The sequence below is a fragment of the Cavia porcellus genome, unplaced genomic scaffold (genome assembly GCF_034190915.1).
Source record: "Cavia porcellus strain 051 isolate PalLab524CR breed Dunkin Hartley unplaced genomic scaffold, mCavPor4.1 scaffold_3, whole genome shotgun sequence".
Classification (NCBI taxonomy): domain Eukaryota; kingdom Metazoa; phylum Chordata; class Mammalia; order Rodentia; family Caviidae; genus Cavia; species Cavia porcellus.
Window position 1 is genome coordinate 121,247,373 of NW_026947486.1, and position 18,041 is coordinate 121,265,413.

At 35.9% G+C, this 18,041-nt stretch overlaps 1 protein-coding gene across 5 annotated transcripts in view; it reads left to right on the forward strand.

Annotated features, from left to right (window-relative positions):
• Window positions 1-18,041, forward strand: part of Brcc3 (BRCA1/BRCA2-containing complex subunit 3) — a 59,607-nt gene that overhangs the window by 3,218 nt on the left and 38,348 nt on the right. For all 5 annotated transcript variants that reach the window (XM_063246635.1, XM_063246633.1, XM_013141222.3 and 2 more), the window contains 4 exons: window positions 3,471-3,590; window positions 9,131-9,218; window positions 10,908-10,996; window positions 12,150-12,205. In XM_063246635.1, the coding sequence (XP_063102705.1) occupies window positions 3,471-3,590; window positions 9,131-9,218; window positions 10,908-10,996; window positions 12,150-12,205 (353 nt within the window). The remainder of the gene's footprint in view (window positions 1-3,470; window positions 3,591-9,130; window positions 9,219-10,907; window positions 10,997-12,149; window positions 12,206-18,041) is intronic.

The following is an 18,041-nucleotide window of genomic DNA, read 5'->3' on the forward strand; positions in this document are numbered from 1 at the left end:
TTTTAGTGACTATCCTACATAGTGTAGTGTGAATTCCTGATTTATTACAGTCTGATACAAATGGTTATTTTTACCATTTCCCGAATAATATAGATGCTTTTCAACTTACAATTTGGTTATGTCCCAGCAAATCCAGTGAGTTTAATATTGGGACATTAGACTGAAAATTTTATAAGCTAAAATTGCATTTGATATGTCCAACTCACCAGACATCATAGATTAGTAAGACAGACAATACACTGTATAATATTGATTGTTTTCCTTCATGTTTATGTGGATAACTGAGCTGCAGCTCCCTGCTACTACCCAGGACTGTGAGGAAATATCATACTATACCTCATATATCACTAATCCGGGAAAAGATAAAAAATCAAAGTGTAGTTTCCAGTGAATGCCTGTTGCTTTCATACTATGATAAATTAGGGACCATCTGTACTAGAACATTAGAACGTTTTGTTTCCATTTATTCCTTCCCACCTTTTGGGTTATTGTTGACATTTTAATTCTGTGATTACTCACATGACATCATTAAGTTTTCTGCAGTTAATAATTCATTATTTTTATCCAAATACTTAATCTCTATGGTCCTTGCCACTCCTTTCTTCATTTGGGGGGTTTTCTGTGCTGATAATGAATTTCCTTCATTGTGCATCTGAAAAATCTCTTTATTTTGCCTTAATTTTGAAGGATATATTTTTTTTCAATATAGAAGTCATGGTTGACAAGTATTTTTTTAGCATCTCATTCTATTTTGGCTTTATTTATTTATTTTTGTTACCAAGGATCCAACTCTTGACATTGTGCTTGCCAGACAGGCACAAATGCCGCTGAGCTATATCCTCAGCCCTTGGGCTTTCATCGTTTCCATTGAAAAGCCAGGCATTTGTCTTTCCTTGAAAGGCTATGCATCTGTCTATTTCTGCTTTTGTTTTCTTAATGCCTATCAGGCATTGTACTGGTTGCTGGCAATAAAAACAAATAAAGTCCCTGCTCTTAAGGAGCTTAAACTTTAATGTAGATAAAATTGCGTGAAATAAATATAACAGTATGTATTCTAACAGGTATAAGTGAGTACATATTATAAAAGAAGTTATATGCAGAAGAAAATGATTACTTTTGATAGAGTGATCAGGCGATTTAAAGGATATGAAAGAGTCTGCCATGTGAAAAAAGGAAAAAAAAAAAGGCTGGGAAGCACCCCATAGTTAGGACAGGTATCTGGGAAGCTACAAACGACCTGATAATGCCAGAGAACTATGCAAAGGTACTCATACATGCTTTTCGAAAGGACATCGCTTGGACAGCTTTTTGTTTATTGAAGAAAGTGGAAATACGGTTATAAAAATAGCATTTAGTATCAAAGGATCCTTTGTTTTGAAAATCAGTTCTACCATACCGTTAGCTCTCTTAAGATAGTAGAAATTGAAAAGCTGAATTGGTTAAATAGCTTTCTTGTTTGAAAACAAGATTAAAATTGCAAGCTGAATATAAAAACAAATAAAATCTTGGCCCACGTATTTGTAACAGAATACCAAAAAGAGATAAATTTTTTTTGTCTGTCTATTAGAAATATAATCTTGGGCTGGCCATGTAGCTCAGTAGGTAGAACACTTGTCTAGCATGCATAATGCCTTGGGTTCCATCTGCATGATGGAATGATACATGGGGTGATAAAAATAGGGTGCATGTTTGGATTTGAAAAGAACTTATTAAAACATTCTTTCTATTTTATGATCACCCCTCATTGATCAACCATTTGCGGCAGTTTCTGTCAGATAAAAACATGATGTGTTGTCACCATCCCTACTCACTGCATCTGGCACCTTGTGACTTTGGCCTCTTCCCCATTGCGTCTATGAAAAGTAAATATTTTGGAACAATTTAGGACATTGAGGCAGCCATGACAGTGCAATTAATGACACCCAGAAAAGAGGACTTCCATCCTGCTTATGAAAGTGGTGAGGGGCCAGAGATTTAGCTCAGTGGCATAAGCGCCTGCCTTGCAGCGCATGGTCATGAGTTCGATCTCCGGTACAAAGAAATAAAAAGTGGTAAGGAACATGAGATCAGTATGTTCAAAGCAAGAGGGAGTATTGTGAGGGAGATTGATGGCAAATATATCTTTTACTGTAACACAGTTTTTTGGAAAAGTTTTTGTAAACATTCCTTCTATTTTTGATCACATTTCATATTTGTGGGTTTGAAATCAGACTTGCCACATTTTAGGGGCTCAGCAGCCATGGCTCTTGTGTTTCATGGTGTGGTTCTACAGCTTACTTCAAAAGCTTTTTAGGTTTTTCATCCTTGTCCCTTCTGTGTCGTGCAGTGCAAGCCCGTCTTTTCCCTGAAACTTGACTATTGCACTGTTCTGATTTTGCCTTCTGCGTCTTACCCCTTGTTCTATTCTAGCTTATCAAAAATATAGGTACCCCTTTTGATTTAGACCTTTGCTTCCTTTCTCCCACCTTTTTTATTCACTCATAAAATTTTACCACTCATCCACCTGCCTGTTAATCATGACCGTATTGTACATTATCTCATCCCAGATCAGCTCATCTGAAAATGAGCTCATTTCTCTATTTCTGACCATTTCTAGGCTTAAATCTGCCTCCCTTACTCCATCTAATCTCAGACTTTAAACTTGAGAATCATCATTAGTGTTTTTCTGTCCTGTGTCTATGGTTCATAAGCTACCAGATCATGATTCTTTTTAATGGGCCTCAAATCTGTTTTTTCTGTCTCTGCCATCTCCTTAATCCAGTACTTTATCATTATTTAATGTATAGGTTGTCTGAAATAATTCTTTCTGGTTTATCTTGAAAATCACAGCTTGTTACTAGATATCTTGTACATTTACACTGCAACCTTCCTTCTTTGACTTACCGTTTGTGTTAAACCTTAAGCTCTGTGTGTAAATACATTAGCCAGGTTGTCTCTCAGACTCTTCGTGTATACTTTACTAGTGCATATACCCATTTGACATGCATGTAGAAATTCTGTGAGCACACATACACACAGAGACCAATCAATGAGCAGATACACTTGCCTACCCTTTCTATGAAGGTTTTTGTCTAAATGGTTCTTTTCCTGTGAGCTCCCTAGAATTGATTTGTTGCATCATTAGCATTGTTTCATGTATGATTGCTCCTTAGCCATATCATTAATGTTTTGAACACTTCGTCGGCACTCTGACTTATATTCCTTTATGTGACAGTGTCTTGCGCATAGTTGTTACCTGAATAATTATTAAACAGTCAAAAAGGTGTTCCTTTATCTAAATACTAACTTTTATATTTTTTCAATTTCTTTCATTTGAAACATTTCATTATTCATGCAAAAAGTATCAGTTTTCTAAAATGAAGTCTTTAACCAGATACTCTAGTAAAGTGCAATCCTATAATTACCAGTAAATATTAGAGAAAAGCATTGTAAGTGAGAGATAGTAACCATTTCTGTGGATTTTCCTTTAGGTTGACACCGTCAGAATTGTTCACATTCATTCTGTCATCATCCTCCGACGTTCTGATAAGAGGAAAGACCGGGTAGAAATCTCTCCTGAGCAACTGTCTGCAGCCTCAACAGAAGCAGAGATATCCTTATTGATCAATAAGAAGCTTATATTGCTCTGGGGCTTTGGGGCTGCATTGATCTGCTTGCTGTAAATTTTTTTTCTTTCTTTTCTTTTCTCTCTTTTTTTTTTTTTTTTGGTCCCTTTGAGATGGGGTCTCATCATGGCAGTTCAGACTGGCTTTGAACTCACTTTGTAGCCCAGGCTGGTCTCTAACTTGCAATGATTGGCCTGCCTCAGCCTCCTGTGAATCTGGGATTACAGAAGTGTGCCACTATGCCGACTGCTTGCTGTAAATTTTCTTGCAGTTCCATGTACCCTACTCTTCCCTTCTCCATTCTTTTCTGTCCCTTCCATTTTTCCTAAAATTATGTAATTAATTTTTAGGTCACTCACTATCTTGATCTCTACCCTTTTGAGAGATTTGCTTTGGAGTCTTCTCCTCAAAAAAAAAGGTAGTGTTGAGAAATGAATGCAGTATTCCATGATAAATAATCCAAAGGATGGTTGAGTAGGATGTACTCTCTGTACCTCACCTATAGCAAGTAAATGTGCATCAGTACTTTTAAAACTTTATTGCTATCTTGGATTAAGTTGGTCTTGTAGACAACTAGAAATAGATTTTAAAGTACGTAGAACCCAGATATAGTAAGACACTTTTACAAAGTACAAAACGGTATAAAGAAATAGGTATTTCTTCAAATTCTGTGGCCCAGTTCTTCCCTAATTCCTGATACCTGGATATCAGTTTTGCATATATCCTTACAAATGGATTCTGTAAATACATATAGGAATGTTCTCTGAAAAATGTATTGAATACCTTCTTACATACAGTACCCATATTTTTCACCTAACAGTGTTTCTTGTAATTTGTCTGCTTCAATGTAGAGAGCTTCCTTACCCTGATGCATAACTTGCTTACTTCTCTTGTCCTTGTGCAAATGTTTAAGTCATTTGTAAACTTGTATGCTGTTGCATTTTGCAATGTGTGCTGATATGTAGGATGAATTCCTAGAAGCAGGGCATTTTTTTTATTCAGAATGCTTATTTTAAAGTTAGTTGAGGTTAAAAATCCTTAGTTTTCCAATAAGTTGTTAACATCCACACATGTTAAATTCATTATTAGAAATTTATAACAAAAAAATGGACCCGTAGGTAGTTCTATCTGATAATATGAGCACTTTACTATGACATCTATTCTTTTATCAAAGCATCAATTGTCATACATCTGTCTATTCTTTTTATCTTTTTTATCCCAATCAGACATGGACATGTAGAAGGAACAATGTTGTTTTCACTTCTCATGTCCTAGATTTTAGTTTCTAGAATTGATAGACTCAAAATTCATGTGGACAGTGATGGTAAACCTTTTAGAGCTTTCAGTGATAATAAAAAGCCTGTTACAGCAAGTGTGCCATAGGTTCACCACCACTAACAGAGTATTTCTTTATGTCTGGTGAGTGCTTTGCTCCAAGAAACTTTATATTTAAAATCTTTTCTTAGAAATATAAAAAAGATGTGGAATCTCCTGAGTGTCTTTAAAATGTTAACAATATTATAAATTAATTATATCCATAATACATATCCCTGCTATTCAGATAATTCTTTAAGCAATATTCAAATATACTTATCTTTTGTGTTTACTTTAGAACCTACTTTTGAGCTTTCAATAAAACTATAGAGATTTTGCAAATATTTAATAATGGCAGCCATGGAAATATACATCTACTGTAACATTTTCACTTTATATCTTTTGAGTAATTTTGTGTAATTTCCTGTTCTGCATGATTTTATCTTTGTAGTCTCAACTTGGCTGCCTTTCAGGCTGATGTAACAGTCAGTACATCACAGGGTTTGTAAATACAGTGTCCATTCTGCCATACCAGTTGTAGCAGTAAAATCTAGTAAGGCAGGAAGTCATCATTCGTAACAATTGCAGGCCCTCCTTCTTAACTGTTTCTAAGGAGCTCTGTATAGATTTTAAGAGAATATGATTTTAGTTCATTTTCTTTTCCGCCTAGATGAAGGTTTAATAGTAGCATTTGTTACATGGCAATTTTGTCACTAGAAAGTACAAGCTTTAGCCGGGCATGGTGGCTCACGCCTGTAATCCCAGCACTCAGGAGGCTGAGGCAAAAGAATCGTTGTGAGTTCAAGATCGTGGGCTAGAAAGTGAGCTCAAGGCCTGCCCTAACTGCTTCTCAAAAAGACAAAAAAAAAAGAAAGAAAGAAAGAAAGAAAGCAAAAAGAAAATGAAAGAAAGTTCAAGCCTTAAGTACCACTCAAAATCTTGTAGCAGCATAGGGGAAAAAGCACTTTTCTCTAGTGGAGCCTCCTGATTTCATCTTGTCTACTGACATATTTCACCACATCACATCATTCCTGAAGAAATGAACTCAGTTGATTTAGTTACTGAGGTGTCTCTTCATCGGATGAATCTTTACCAGTTGCACCTTTGAATGATTTGGTAACATGTAGAATAAAGGCTTGTTCTACTGAATCCCAGGCATGCAGTCATCTTAGTAGAAAGCATAAGCCTGGCTGCAGATGCTGGCATTTATTTGTGAAGAAGCTGCAAGCCCCACAGCCTGGAAGCTTTTATGCTTCTGACTCCATCCATGTGCAGAGCTGGGGCCTGGGTCACATGACAGCATCCCTTTCCCACAATGCCATGGCTCCTCATGAGACTCTAGCCTTAGTAGAATTTTGTAATGTTGCCAATCTGATTAAGTAAAACAGTAAAAGCTGTTTTGTTTCTTGTAATTTTAATTTGTATCTTATTGTATGTAAACTTGATGCACTTTTCATTTTTAAGAATCATTTGTATTTTTCTCTGAATTACCTGTTTACTTCCTTTCTTCATTTTTCTATTGATTTGATAATCTTTTTCTTAATAACTTATAAGTACTTATGTAAGAAGGCCTTATGTAATAAGGATAGTGATTTTTCCAGTTTATGTCTGTGTGGTTATTCCTTAATAAGCTGTTCTTTTTACATTTTTTTATGTAGTCAGATTTATCAATCTCTAGTGTATATCTTTTGCATCTTGTTTTTTTAAACTATTTTGAAATAATTACAGATTCGCGGACAGGACAGTCTATGGTTTTAATCCAGTTTCCCTTAATGGTTACATGTTACCCAATTATGGCCCAATGGGAAAACCAGGAAATTGATGTTGCTACAATGTGTATAGTTCAGTGTTGTTTTCTCACATGTGAAGTTACAGTGACCACATCAGTAAGGACACAAAGTTGTTCTTTATAAAGACCTTCTTCTTGCTTCTTTTCATAATCACATCTACCTCCTCAGTTTTACTGACCTTGGCTTCTGGCAACCACTAATCTGATCTTTGTTTCTTCATTAAGGGTTACGTTTTGCTACTGCTTTTTATCCCTGGTATTGTTTTTTACCCTTGTCCTTTTTTCTTGATGGCTGGCTCTTTCTCTAGTTTTGAACTGATCCATGCACCAATGGTATTCCAGGTGTGTTTGTGTCCTGGGGGCAGGCTAAGCCCTTTGAGTCTTACCTTAAGGGTGAGCTGTGCTCTCTGGAATAGCCTGGTGTGTAGTGAGGTCCGCAGCCCTTAGGCCAGACCTTCCTGAGAGTAGTGCCCTGCTCTGGGTGATGGTCTCTGATGGCCCAGTAGGACCTGCTAAACTCTCCTTCTGGAGCAGAGACAGTTACTTTTCATCTTCTTTAAGGGGCAGTGTCTTTTCCAGGCCACAGGGAGTTACTTCATATGCTTGTCCTTACCTCTGATCTGCTGCATTCCTGAACAAGTCTCACTGGGGATATCCAAGGTTTGCTCCCTCTGCAGCACTGTCCTGTCTGGTCCCCTACCATGAAAACACCAGCCACACAAACTCAGCTGGTGCTATGTCATGTCCTGAACTCTTGGCATCTCTCTTGGTCTTGCTCTCATTCTTGCGCTTTCTTCCTCTCTCTCTTTTCTTTTCTTTTTTTCCTTCCCAGCTGCCATGAGAAGAGTAACTTTGCTTACCATAGGCTCTCTGCCGTGATGGTTAACCTTGCCTCAGGCCTGTGAGTCAAAATAAATCTTCGCCCTTTTTCTATTTTTGTGGTACTGAAGATGAACCTCAGCTATTTCCACCGAGCTACATCCTCAGCCCTTTTTTATTTTGAGACAAGGTCTTGCTAAGTTGCCTATGCTGGGCTAAAATTTGAAATCATTCTGGTTTGGCCTCCCCCAGAGTGCTGAGATTACAGGAGTGCACACCAGGCTCAGCTGTCTGCTCCTTTTAAATTGTTTACCTCAGGTATTTTGTCTCAGTGAAGAAGGGTGACTAACACACTTCCCTAATCTGTGGGCTGGAAGTCTCAAGAACTCACCTTGTTTCCCATCTAGTAGTGGTCTTCCTTACATGATGACCAATGTCCATGCAAATTGTTGCTTTGTGTATTTTGTCTAATTGCTTTGTTATCATCCTTTTTTATCTGTCTTGGCCAAAAGCAGAAAGCCCATCCATTGATGCTTACAAAGCAAATATACTTTCTCAAATAAACTTCCCAGGATGTAACTATAGAAAAATGTTTATTATTTGGATTACATATTGTAGTCTCAAACTGAAGCTAGTCCATTTTCAGACAGTACAGTTGCCATTTCTTCCGCACTTAACGACCACACAGCTGTGTGACTCATGTCATTTACTGTTCACGGCTGTGTCAGGCAACTGAAGAAATAGGCTAAGAGAAGTTAAGTAACTTCTCTTGGCATTTGAGCATTTAAAAATACATTTAAAAGGTATTGTTCTTCAGACTTAATCTTACACAAAGGATTACTACGTTTTAATGTAAGTAATTGGTAGGAAAGCTAACCAGCATCTTCTAGGCTAGCAGAAGCTGTCTTTGGGTAATACTCTCAAATTCTAGCCTAAGATAGTTACTGGAAATTTTTATTTCTACAGCAAAAGAGGAAAATATCTTTCATATTTCTAGACAAATGGGGTGACTAAACAGGAGGTGTTTGTTCATTTGGTCACTGAAACCATATCATTTGCTGTTGTTGACACTGAGAACCTGCCAAAGAAAAATGAAGACAAAAATTCTTGGGGCTAGGGGTTACCGTTCAGTGGTATAACACTTGGCTAGCATCTGTGAGGCCCTGAGTTCAATCCTCAACACCAAAAATAAATACATAATAAAGAGCAAAATAATCTTATATTTCTTTTTCCATAAGTGATTAAGACTGAAGTTATAGAGGACAGAAAATTCTCAAGTTGATAACGCCAGTAAGTTCCGAGGGTTTTAACAGGCTTCTTTGTAGGTAAATAGTGGTCAGCATTTGAATGATCAAACATGCCCTAAACTGGATTAAGAGTATTATGTATATTTACATAATTATAATCCCAATTGTAATACAATTATTGTACATTACTGGGAACCATATAGATTCTATTACAAAAAAACTTTCAGCAGTTAGGAGAAATTCTGAGCATCAACTTTATCTCATTATGTTATTAAATTGTAATAGCTTTATTTTAAATTTCAGGATGCTTTCTGAGCCCTTATTAAAACACTTTGAAAATGCCTTGACAGACACACAGGTTGGCAGAACTAACAGGTCGCCCCATGAGAGTTGTGGGCTGGTATCATTCCCACCCTCATATAACTGTTTGGCCTTCACATGTTGGTAAGTTGCAATGTAGATTAGCCTCAGAAATGAATATTCTTTTTCCTTTTCCATTATATAGGCCATGATTATTTTAAACCAAAATTTGATTGTCCTTAAATGTCATTTTGATTTATGTTGTCATGTTTTAAAAGTAATAATTTGTGTCACATTATTCTTAAGAGTGAACAATAAAATTTTAGCATCCAGTTTTGACTATTTAGGGAATTAGGACTCAAAGCCTGACAACCAGCTGACATCCAAAAATAATTAAAGTTACTGAAAATTACTGATTGCTAAATACCACTACTGTCCAGTGCATGTCTATTCTGCAGACTCAAAAGAGTAAGGGTGAATTTTGCAAAATTGGTTTTTATAATCTGTTTATACATAATTCAGTTTAGCTGTTGTGGCTCTCATAATTCATTTTAGCACATCTTTGTCCCTCTAATCAATACAATGTAACTAAGCTGTTTTTTCTTTCTGTAACCTTTTTTGAGAATCATGGTTGATTTTTTTTTTTTTTCTCTACCTGCCTTTCAAGAAAAAAAGCAAAATAACTGTGCTTGAGGAGAATTAATTTATTTTACCTTTGTGAGCACTGATTGTTAACTATGTGGTACTGGTTTACAAATGTTTCCTCTGATCTTTATAGTAACCTGTGGGATGTGGATTACAGATCTTCCCACAGAGGCTTACATAAGTGGCAGAGCTGAGGTTTGAACCTATATTGTCTATGTCACTAAGCACATTGTTTAGGTCAACTTTTTTTTTCCATCAATAGGCTTTCTGTGTGATGAAATTCCACTAATTTGCATTCTAGTTTAAGCTCCGAATCTCTGTACGAACAGTAGGTAGTAAAATGTTCACTGACCTGCTCTTCTGTGTAGCACTGTTTTAAGACCACCCAGTTGAATCATTTCAAATGTTGCTATTTGATGCTTACTTTTTAATCTCCTTTCTGAAAACTGAGTAGCTTTTAAATAGTGGGTTTTTATTTCTTTTTTGGGGTTGTCGTATTCAATTATATTGCAGTCAGTTCTATGTAGAGGCTTCCTCTAAGAATGTACTCCAAAATACTTCTCCTCCTCTTTGTCCTCTTCCTCCTCCTCCTCCTTTTTTTGTCTTTTTTTGAGACAGGCTCTTGCTATACTGTTCAGGCTGGGCTTGAGCTCACTTTGTAACCCAGGTTGGTCTTGAGCTCACAATGATCTTCCTGCCTCAGCCTCCTGAATGCTGGGTTTAGAGATGTGTGCCACCATACCCAGCGCTCCATACTTCTATTCTTTAGTAACAAGTGTAGTCATTTTCCTAGAAGCTACTCATTAAAAGACTTTGTTTTCTACCCAGGTAATATTTTTATCTCCTTTCAAAGCCTTTCTGTCTCTTTCAGTCCCCTTTGGAGGAAATTATCAAATTGGCAGGAGGGAGTCTGTTAAAGTTTTCAGTTTCTGTTTTAGTGCTACATTTCATAGCAAGGCTACTCTAGGCAGCCTACAGTTACAAATACTTTATTACCTAATAGCAAACTTTTCATAATATTTTCTTAACCTAGCAAAATGTTTGTACTTTGGCAATTATATTGGCCTTATGATATATCCCTGTATAGAACTTGAATTTTGGAAGGTCTGTATGCCACTATATCTTTAAATCAAGCATGCAAAATACAGTTTACTAACAGAATGTTTTTATTTTTATTTTTATTTTCAGATGTTCGAACACAAGCCATGTACCAGATGATGGATCAGGGCTTTGTGGGTCTTATTTTTTCCTGTTTCATAGAGGATAAAAACACAAAGGTAGCACGTTTGTGTGTGTGTGTGTGTGTGTGTGTGTGTGTGTGTGTGTGTGTGTGTGTTTACACACAGAGTAGAGAAAAATCTCTTGCAATTTAATGGTATGACCGGGGAATGTATCAGTGAGAAGGACTGTTGAGTCAGTATCCAAAGAAAGTGAGGGAGTAAGTCTTGAGCATTTCTGAGCACAACAGTATTCCAGGCAAAGGAAATAGCCAGTGCAATGACCCCAAATAAATGTGGCATGTTAAGGGAACACTGTTGTCCCAGTGTCCTGTTTCATTATCCACCTTCCCTCTTGGCAGTCTCCCTGATGGGATGTTAACTCATTTGTTCATCCTAAATGGGGTCCAGAAGATAATGAGTTCGAGATTTTACAGGGTCGTCCTTGGCTTTGGCTCTGGAGTTGGGAAACCACTAGAGAGTGACTTTATATTTTCATGTGATCCCTGTGGCTTTTGTATTGGTAACAGACTGGAAGGGGGTGGGTAGGGATAGGGTTCATGGCATCAGTGAAACCACTGAGGAAGTAATGAGGTGGTAATCTAGGTAAGAGTTGTTTGAAGTTTGACCACAGTGGTGGAAGTAGAAATGATCAATTGTCAGATTAGTTACATTTTTAGAATCTATGTTGCTAATGAATATTCTCTATCTTCCAGAAACATTGAAGTTTAATATTTTAAACTTTATATTTTATTTAAAATACTTTCTGCCTTGTCATCATAATTTTATTTATTTTATTATCGCAAGTAGTTGTTAAATGAGTTTGTCAGCTTCCAACATACCAGTTTGAATGCTGTGGTTCTTACATTTGCTAGGTGTTCTGTCACATGAGCAGATATATATCACTGTGAACATCTTGTGTTAATCCTTCTTACAGAAATTGATTGCGCCATATTTTATCTTTAGAATCTCCTTTAACTTTCCACTTTCAGAAGGGCCTGTGGGTTTTAGGGACTACTAAGTTACTATTGAATTTCTAACACATGGCAATGAATAATGGTTGAAGAGATAGAAATTCTGATTTCATTATTATACATATGTTGAATTACTATAATACATTCCATAAAGATGTACAAATATTGTATCTTAATAGTTTTAAAACAACACCAAAAATTAATCATTTGTGTAACATTTGTTTTCTTTTTTTAAATAGACTGGCCGGGTACTATACACTTGCTTCCAATCCATACAGGCCCAAAAGAGCTCAGAGTAAGTATGACAAAGACATGTGTAGGGTGATTGGGTGATTTTTGGTCAGAGGAGTTGATTGTTTTGTTTCATTTTATTCCTGTTACTTGTAAGACACTAGCAACTCTGTATTTCTAAGTATACCACTGACAGCTGTATAAAGAATTAGAATCTTTATGGCAGCTTAGATATTCAGGGTGTAGGGCTAAGATCGTATAAGTAGTCTCTTCACTATAATGACATCACATTATTGTTCCACATATCCTAAACTGATTTGCACTGCTAGATTTTCTTTCTGATGAACTGAAATGTAGAGACTGAATATGCAGAGTGTTACAGGTTTTTATAGATTCTTTGCTGGGCCATGAACTTCAGAATTATAGTATTTCATTGAGATGTTTGGCTAGGTTAATTTCTTCAGTACAATTCAACTTAAGTTAACAAATCATAATTGAGTGCTTTCTGTATGCCAGCATCTGTGATAGGCACTGAAGAGATGAAAGCCAAGCTCCTTGTAGAATTGAGAAATGGAGGCAAGCTATCTTAAACATTTATTTTTTTAATAATGTTGGTTGATTTATTATAGCATTATTTGAAATAACATAGTACTGGGGAAAAATTTAGATGTTCATCAGTACAAAACTAAATAAATGAGTTATAAGAAATTCATATAATGGAGTAATACACAGCCTTAATAAACAATTGTTAGGAGTCAGTATTTTTTAAAAGACAGTATACATAGCATGCTGCCATTTGTGCAAAGGTACGGAAGAGTAAAGATACAGCTGAGTATTTGCTTGTAAATATGGAAGTATCTGGAAGGGAACACATCGGGCACTTCAGGAGGCAGTAAGTGGATGTGAGGGACCAAAGGGTACTGAGACTTCACTGGATCCTCTGTGTAGCTTTGGAATATGGTGAATCATAAGAAAGTGTTTCCTATTCAAATTTTAAATTTTTTACCAAACTAATAGATACATAATGCATAAAATGGTATTGAATGGTTTGTAAGTCTCATTCCTCACAAAGAATCACTTCCATTCCCTAACTTTGTTTTTAGTTTTCTGATATTTACTTTGATATCTGTAAATACGCTTATACACTATCTTAATCTACCAAATTTAGATAAAATCTGTTCTTATTGTGTTGTCTTGTTCTCACAAATGAAGATTTAGTTCATTTACACTACTCCATCTCCATTTTCTCCAAAGTTATTACATTACTTTTTATCATCCTTTTGCTGGTTACTTTCTAATCTCTTTATTCATTCTAGCAACAATTGACAATAAATAGTACCTTCTGGGTCACTAGTATTGCTTGCAGTTTTACTGTAAGTCTTTACATTTTTAAAGATGTAAACATCTATATGTTTGCCCAGTTTTAACCCTGATTTTCTAAATTTTTAATTCTAAGAATGGAAAATAAAGCATTTGTATCATTATAATTATGTAAATATTGCTCCCTGTGCAACAGAACAGTGCATATTGCTATACTATGATTTCACTTTCTTCCTTGGGTACTGACATCCTGGAACTTTCCTGCATTGTGCTTCTGAGTTGGATCCATTGTGGTCTAGATTCTTAGTTTACTCTATCATTTTGCTGGAGGAGATCCTCTGGTAACTTCCTAAGAATGGTGTCCATTTGGGCTAATGTGTCAGTCCTATTTGTCACTGTTTTTATTCTTAATGATAGCCTCAATAGGTAAAGAACTCTAAATGACATTATCCCCTTCAGAATTTTTTTTTTTTTGAGGAGAAAAAAGTTTTCACTATGTAGTTCAGGCTGGCCTTGAACTTGAGGCAGTCCTCCTGCCTCAGCTTCCTAAGTGCTGGGTTTATAGCCATACACCACTATATGTGGCTCCCCTCAGAACTTTGAAGGTATTCTTTTGTTGTGATTAATCATCCAGTGTTATTGGTCAGTCTTTTGCCAGTTCAGTTCTTTTTTGGAGGATACTATTTCCCTCCCTCTGACAGCTTTTAGAAATTTCTCTTTCTTCTGGCAACTTTCAGGATGTAGATATTATTCATACTATAGGTACATCTAGTACTGGGAAGTTCTCTTTCAAGGTCTTTTCTTTTGGTATGGGGGAATTGAACTCACGACCTTGCGCTCGTCAGGCAGGCACTTATGCCACTGAGCCAAATCCCTGGCCCCTAGGTTTTTTGTTTGTTTGATTTTGTTTTTGATACCAAATATCAATTGCATCATACTTCTTTCCAGGCAGTCAGTTCATTGTTAATATTCACTATTATTTAGAAAACTCTGTGGTGCTGCTATTGTTGTTAATGATGATGTTGATAGAACAACTTCATAAAGTTGTTTATAAGTTTCTGGATTCAACCTTGTGTGCATAGGTATGATTCTAATTAGCATAATTGAGAGCGGAGTGAATCAATAGATTACCACTTAGGTTCATTACTGACACCACTAGGTGGCGCACACACAAGAAATATCCAGTAAGGAAAATAGGGAAAGAAAAAAAGTCTTCCCTCAGGTTCCTAAGATCTATGGTAAGAATGAATCTTCTTTTATCTGGCAAATTGTGGAGAAGAAATTAGTGTTAATTTTGTTGTGCCTCAATTTGCAAAAATTATAGCCATGATGTATGAAAAGTACTCCGTTAAGAAGGAAAAGATCTTAAACTTTTGCATGTTTGTTTAGGAGAAAACAGTATATATCAGATTTGATATTCTCTGCAATTTCAGGCATCCACCAGGGATCCTGGAGTGTATCCCCCACAGATAAAATGGGAACTAATGTATATAGTGATAAAAGTGTCACTCCAACAAGAAGCTATGGTAATTGTATACTTTTAAAATTTTGTACCATTACATATTTGCAGTACATAATGATTACACTTATCACGGAAAATTGATAGATGTACAAAACACATCTTAATGTCAAACAGTTCTCAAAATATATGAAGCAACTGACAGAAATCTAAAACTTCCCTAAAAGAAAAATGCAAGAACAGATGGCTATATAGGGTAATTCTGCCACACATTTTAGGGGAAATTAATAACAGTCTTTCTTAAGTTCTTCCAAAACATAGAAGAGGGAGGGACACTTCTTTAAGCAGTGTATTAAGACTGGCATTACTCTGATATTGAAGCTCAATTAAAACATGGCAAAAAGGCAAAATTACAAACTACTATTCTTTATGAATACAGAATCATAGGGGATTACTGAATAGCTAACAATGAGGAAAAAAGAATAAAATTGGAGAAATCATACTTCCAGATTTCAAACTTATTCAAAGCTTCAGTAACCAAAATAGTAAAAAATGGCATAAATATAGATATATAGACCAAAGGAATGAATCAAAAGCCCAAAAGTAAACTCACCTATTATGTGGCCATTTGATTTTCAACAAGGATACTATTGTCATTGAATGAATAAAGAATAGTTTCTTCAACAAATTGTACTTTGACAATTGAGTACCCATATACAAGAGTGAAAGTGACTTCTATCTACCTCACTAAAAATGAATCAGTGACCTAAATTTAAGTGCTAAGTACATGAACATTTAAAAGAAAATCTTTATGGTGTTGGACTTAGCAGTGTTTTCTTACATTTGACACCAAAGGCATGAATAACAAAAAGAAAAATATCTAAATTAGACTTTATAAAATTTAAAACAAAGCATGTCAAAAAAGTAAGAAGACATACTTATTTGGTAGGGGGATAACAAGGAAAGTGAGAAGAGAGCTCAGAAAATAGAAAATATTTGCAAATTATATATCTGATAAGGTTATAGTATCAAAATTATATGAAAATAATCTTACAATCAACAACAAAAGATAACCCAATTGCAAACTAGTGAAAATTTGATTATATTTTTCTCTAAAAAAGGATACATATCCCCAGTTACCCCCCCACACACATACAAGTGATACAAATGTCCAGAAAACAAATAAAAAGATGCTCAGCAATATCTGTCATTTGGAAAATGCAAATAAAATTGGAGTACAATTCTACTTCAGCAATAAGTTTGCCTTTCTATTTTATCCCATTCAAGTTACAAGCCTTTTTTGGTGGTGCCTGATACACCTAGAATGGGACTTCTGTCTTCAAGAAATCCATTCATCCACATCAAGAACTGCTAATTCCAATCATTGGACTAATTTATACTACACACTCTTAATCCTAGTGTCACACATCCTAAATCAGTGATGGCAAACCTTTTGGAAACCAAGTACCCAACTGCAACCCAAAACCCACTTATTTATTGCAAAGTGTAAATAGTGCAATTAAACCTGAATACTTAGGTTTTAGTTTAAAAAAAAAACCCACCATTATCTGATGCTCAGCTACTTGGCTTGTGATGACAGAGAGGGCTCTGCCTGCCCACTGTGGTACATGTGCCATAGGTTCGACACCACTACTTTAGATTTGACCAGTTTCAAAAAGCCCCACCTATGAGCATATGAGACTCTGGGTGGACGTTTAGATATAAGCCATAAAAAAGGGCCAACAAAATATGTACAGATGTTCAGCATAACTAATAATCAGGGAAAAGCAAGTCAAAGTCACAAGACACCATCGCACGTATGTCAGAATGACAAATTATGAAAAAGTCAAGTGATTACAAGTGTTGGTAAGGATGTCAATAAAAGGGAACCCTGGGACACTGTTGGTGGGTAGAAATCTTATGGAAAACAATAGGCAGAGTTCGAAAAAGGTAGAATTCCTGTATGATCTAACAATGATGTTTTGGGTATTATATCCAATGGAATTAAAGTCATGTCTTGAAAGATTTTTTGTACTGTCATGTTCACTGCAGTGTCATGTAGCCAAGATATGGCCAAAAACTGTCCATTGGCAGATGAATAGATAATGAAAATCACACACACACACACACACACACACACACACATATATATAGATACATATAGATATATAGATATATATGTGATATAGATGTACACTATTATTCAGCCTGCAAAAGAAAACCTTACCATTTACAACAACATGGGTAAACTTAGAGAACAATTATGTTAAGTGAAATAAGCCAGATAAAAGAGACAAACACTGCATCATCTCACTTATGGATAGAATCTAAAGAAGTCAGACTCAGTACAAAAAATCCTTGTGGGATGCGGTGGGGTAACATTTTAGTTAAACATTATGAACTTTTTTTTTTTACAGTATTGGGAATTGAACCAGGACCTTCTCACTGAGGTACATCCTCAGTTCTTTTTGAGACAGAGTTCACTAAATTGCTAAGTTGCTCAGACTGAACTCATATTTGTAGTCCTCCTGCCTCAGCATCATAGAGTACTTGGATTACAGATGTATGCCTTCATGCTTGATTAAAGGATGTGGACTTTCAGGCAATAAATAAATTCTGGAGATCTAATTTGCAATATGGTAACTATGGCTAATAACACATTAGAGTGGAGAATTTTTTAACCGAACACACATACAAAATACAATTCTGTGAAATGATCGACATTTTTGATAACCACTTCACAGTATAAATTTATTTATAACAAAATTTCAGGCTGTATATTTTACATATGTACAGTTTTGTCACACTCTTAAAAATCCTGGGGGGAGGGCTGGGGATTTAGCTCAGCAGCATAAGCACCTGCCTTGCAAGTAGGCAATCGTGAGTTCGATCCCTGGTACCGATAAAAATGAAAAAGACCAAAAATTAAAAAAAAAAAAATCCTGGGGGGAAAAATGAACAAAAACTTAAATAGACATTTCTCTAGAAGATACACAAAATGGTGTGTGCAGTGGTATATACCTTTAATCCCAGCACTTGGGAGGCTGAGGTAGGAGGATCACCATGAGTTCAAGGCTGGCCTGGGCTACATAGTGAGTTCAAGGACAGCCTGGACTACGTA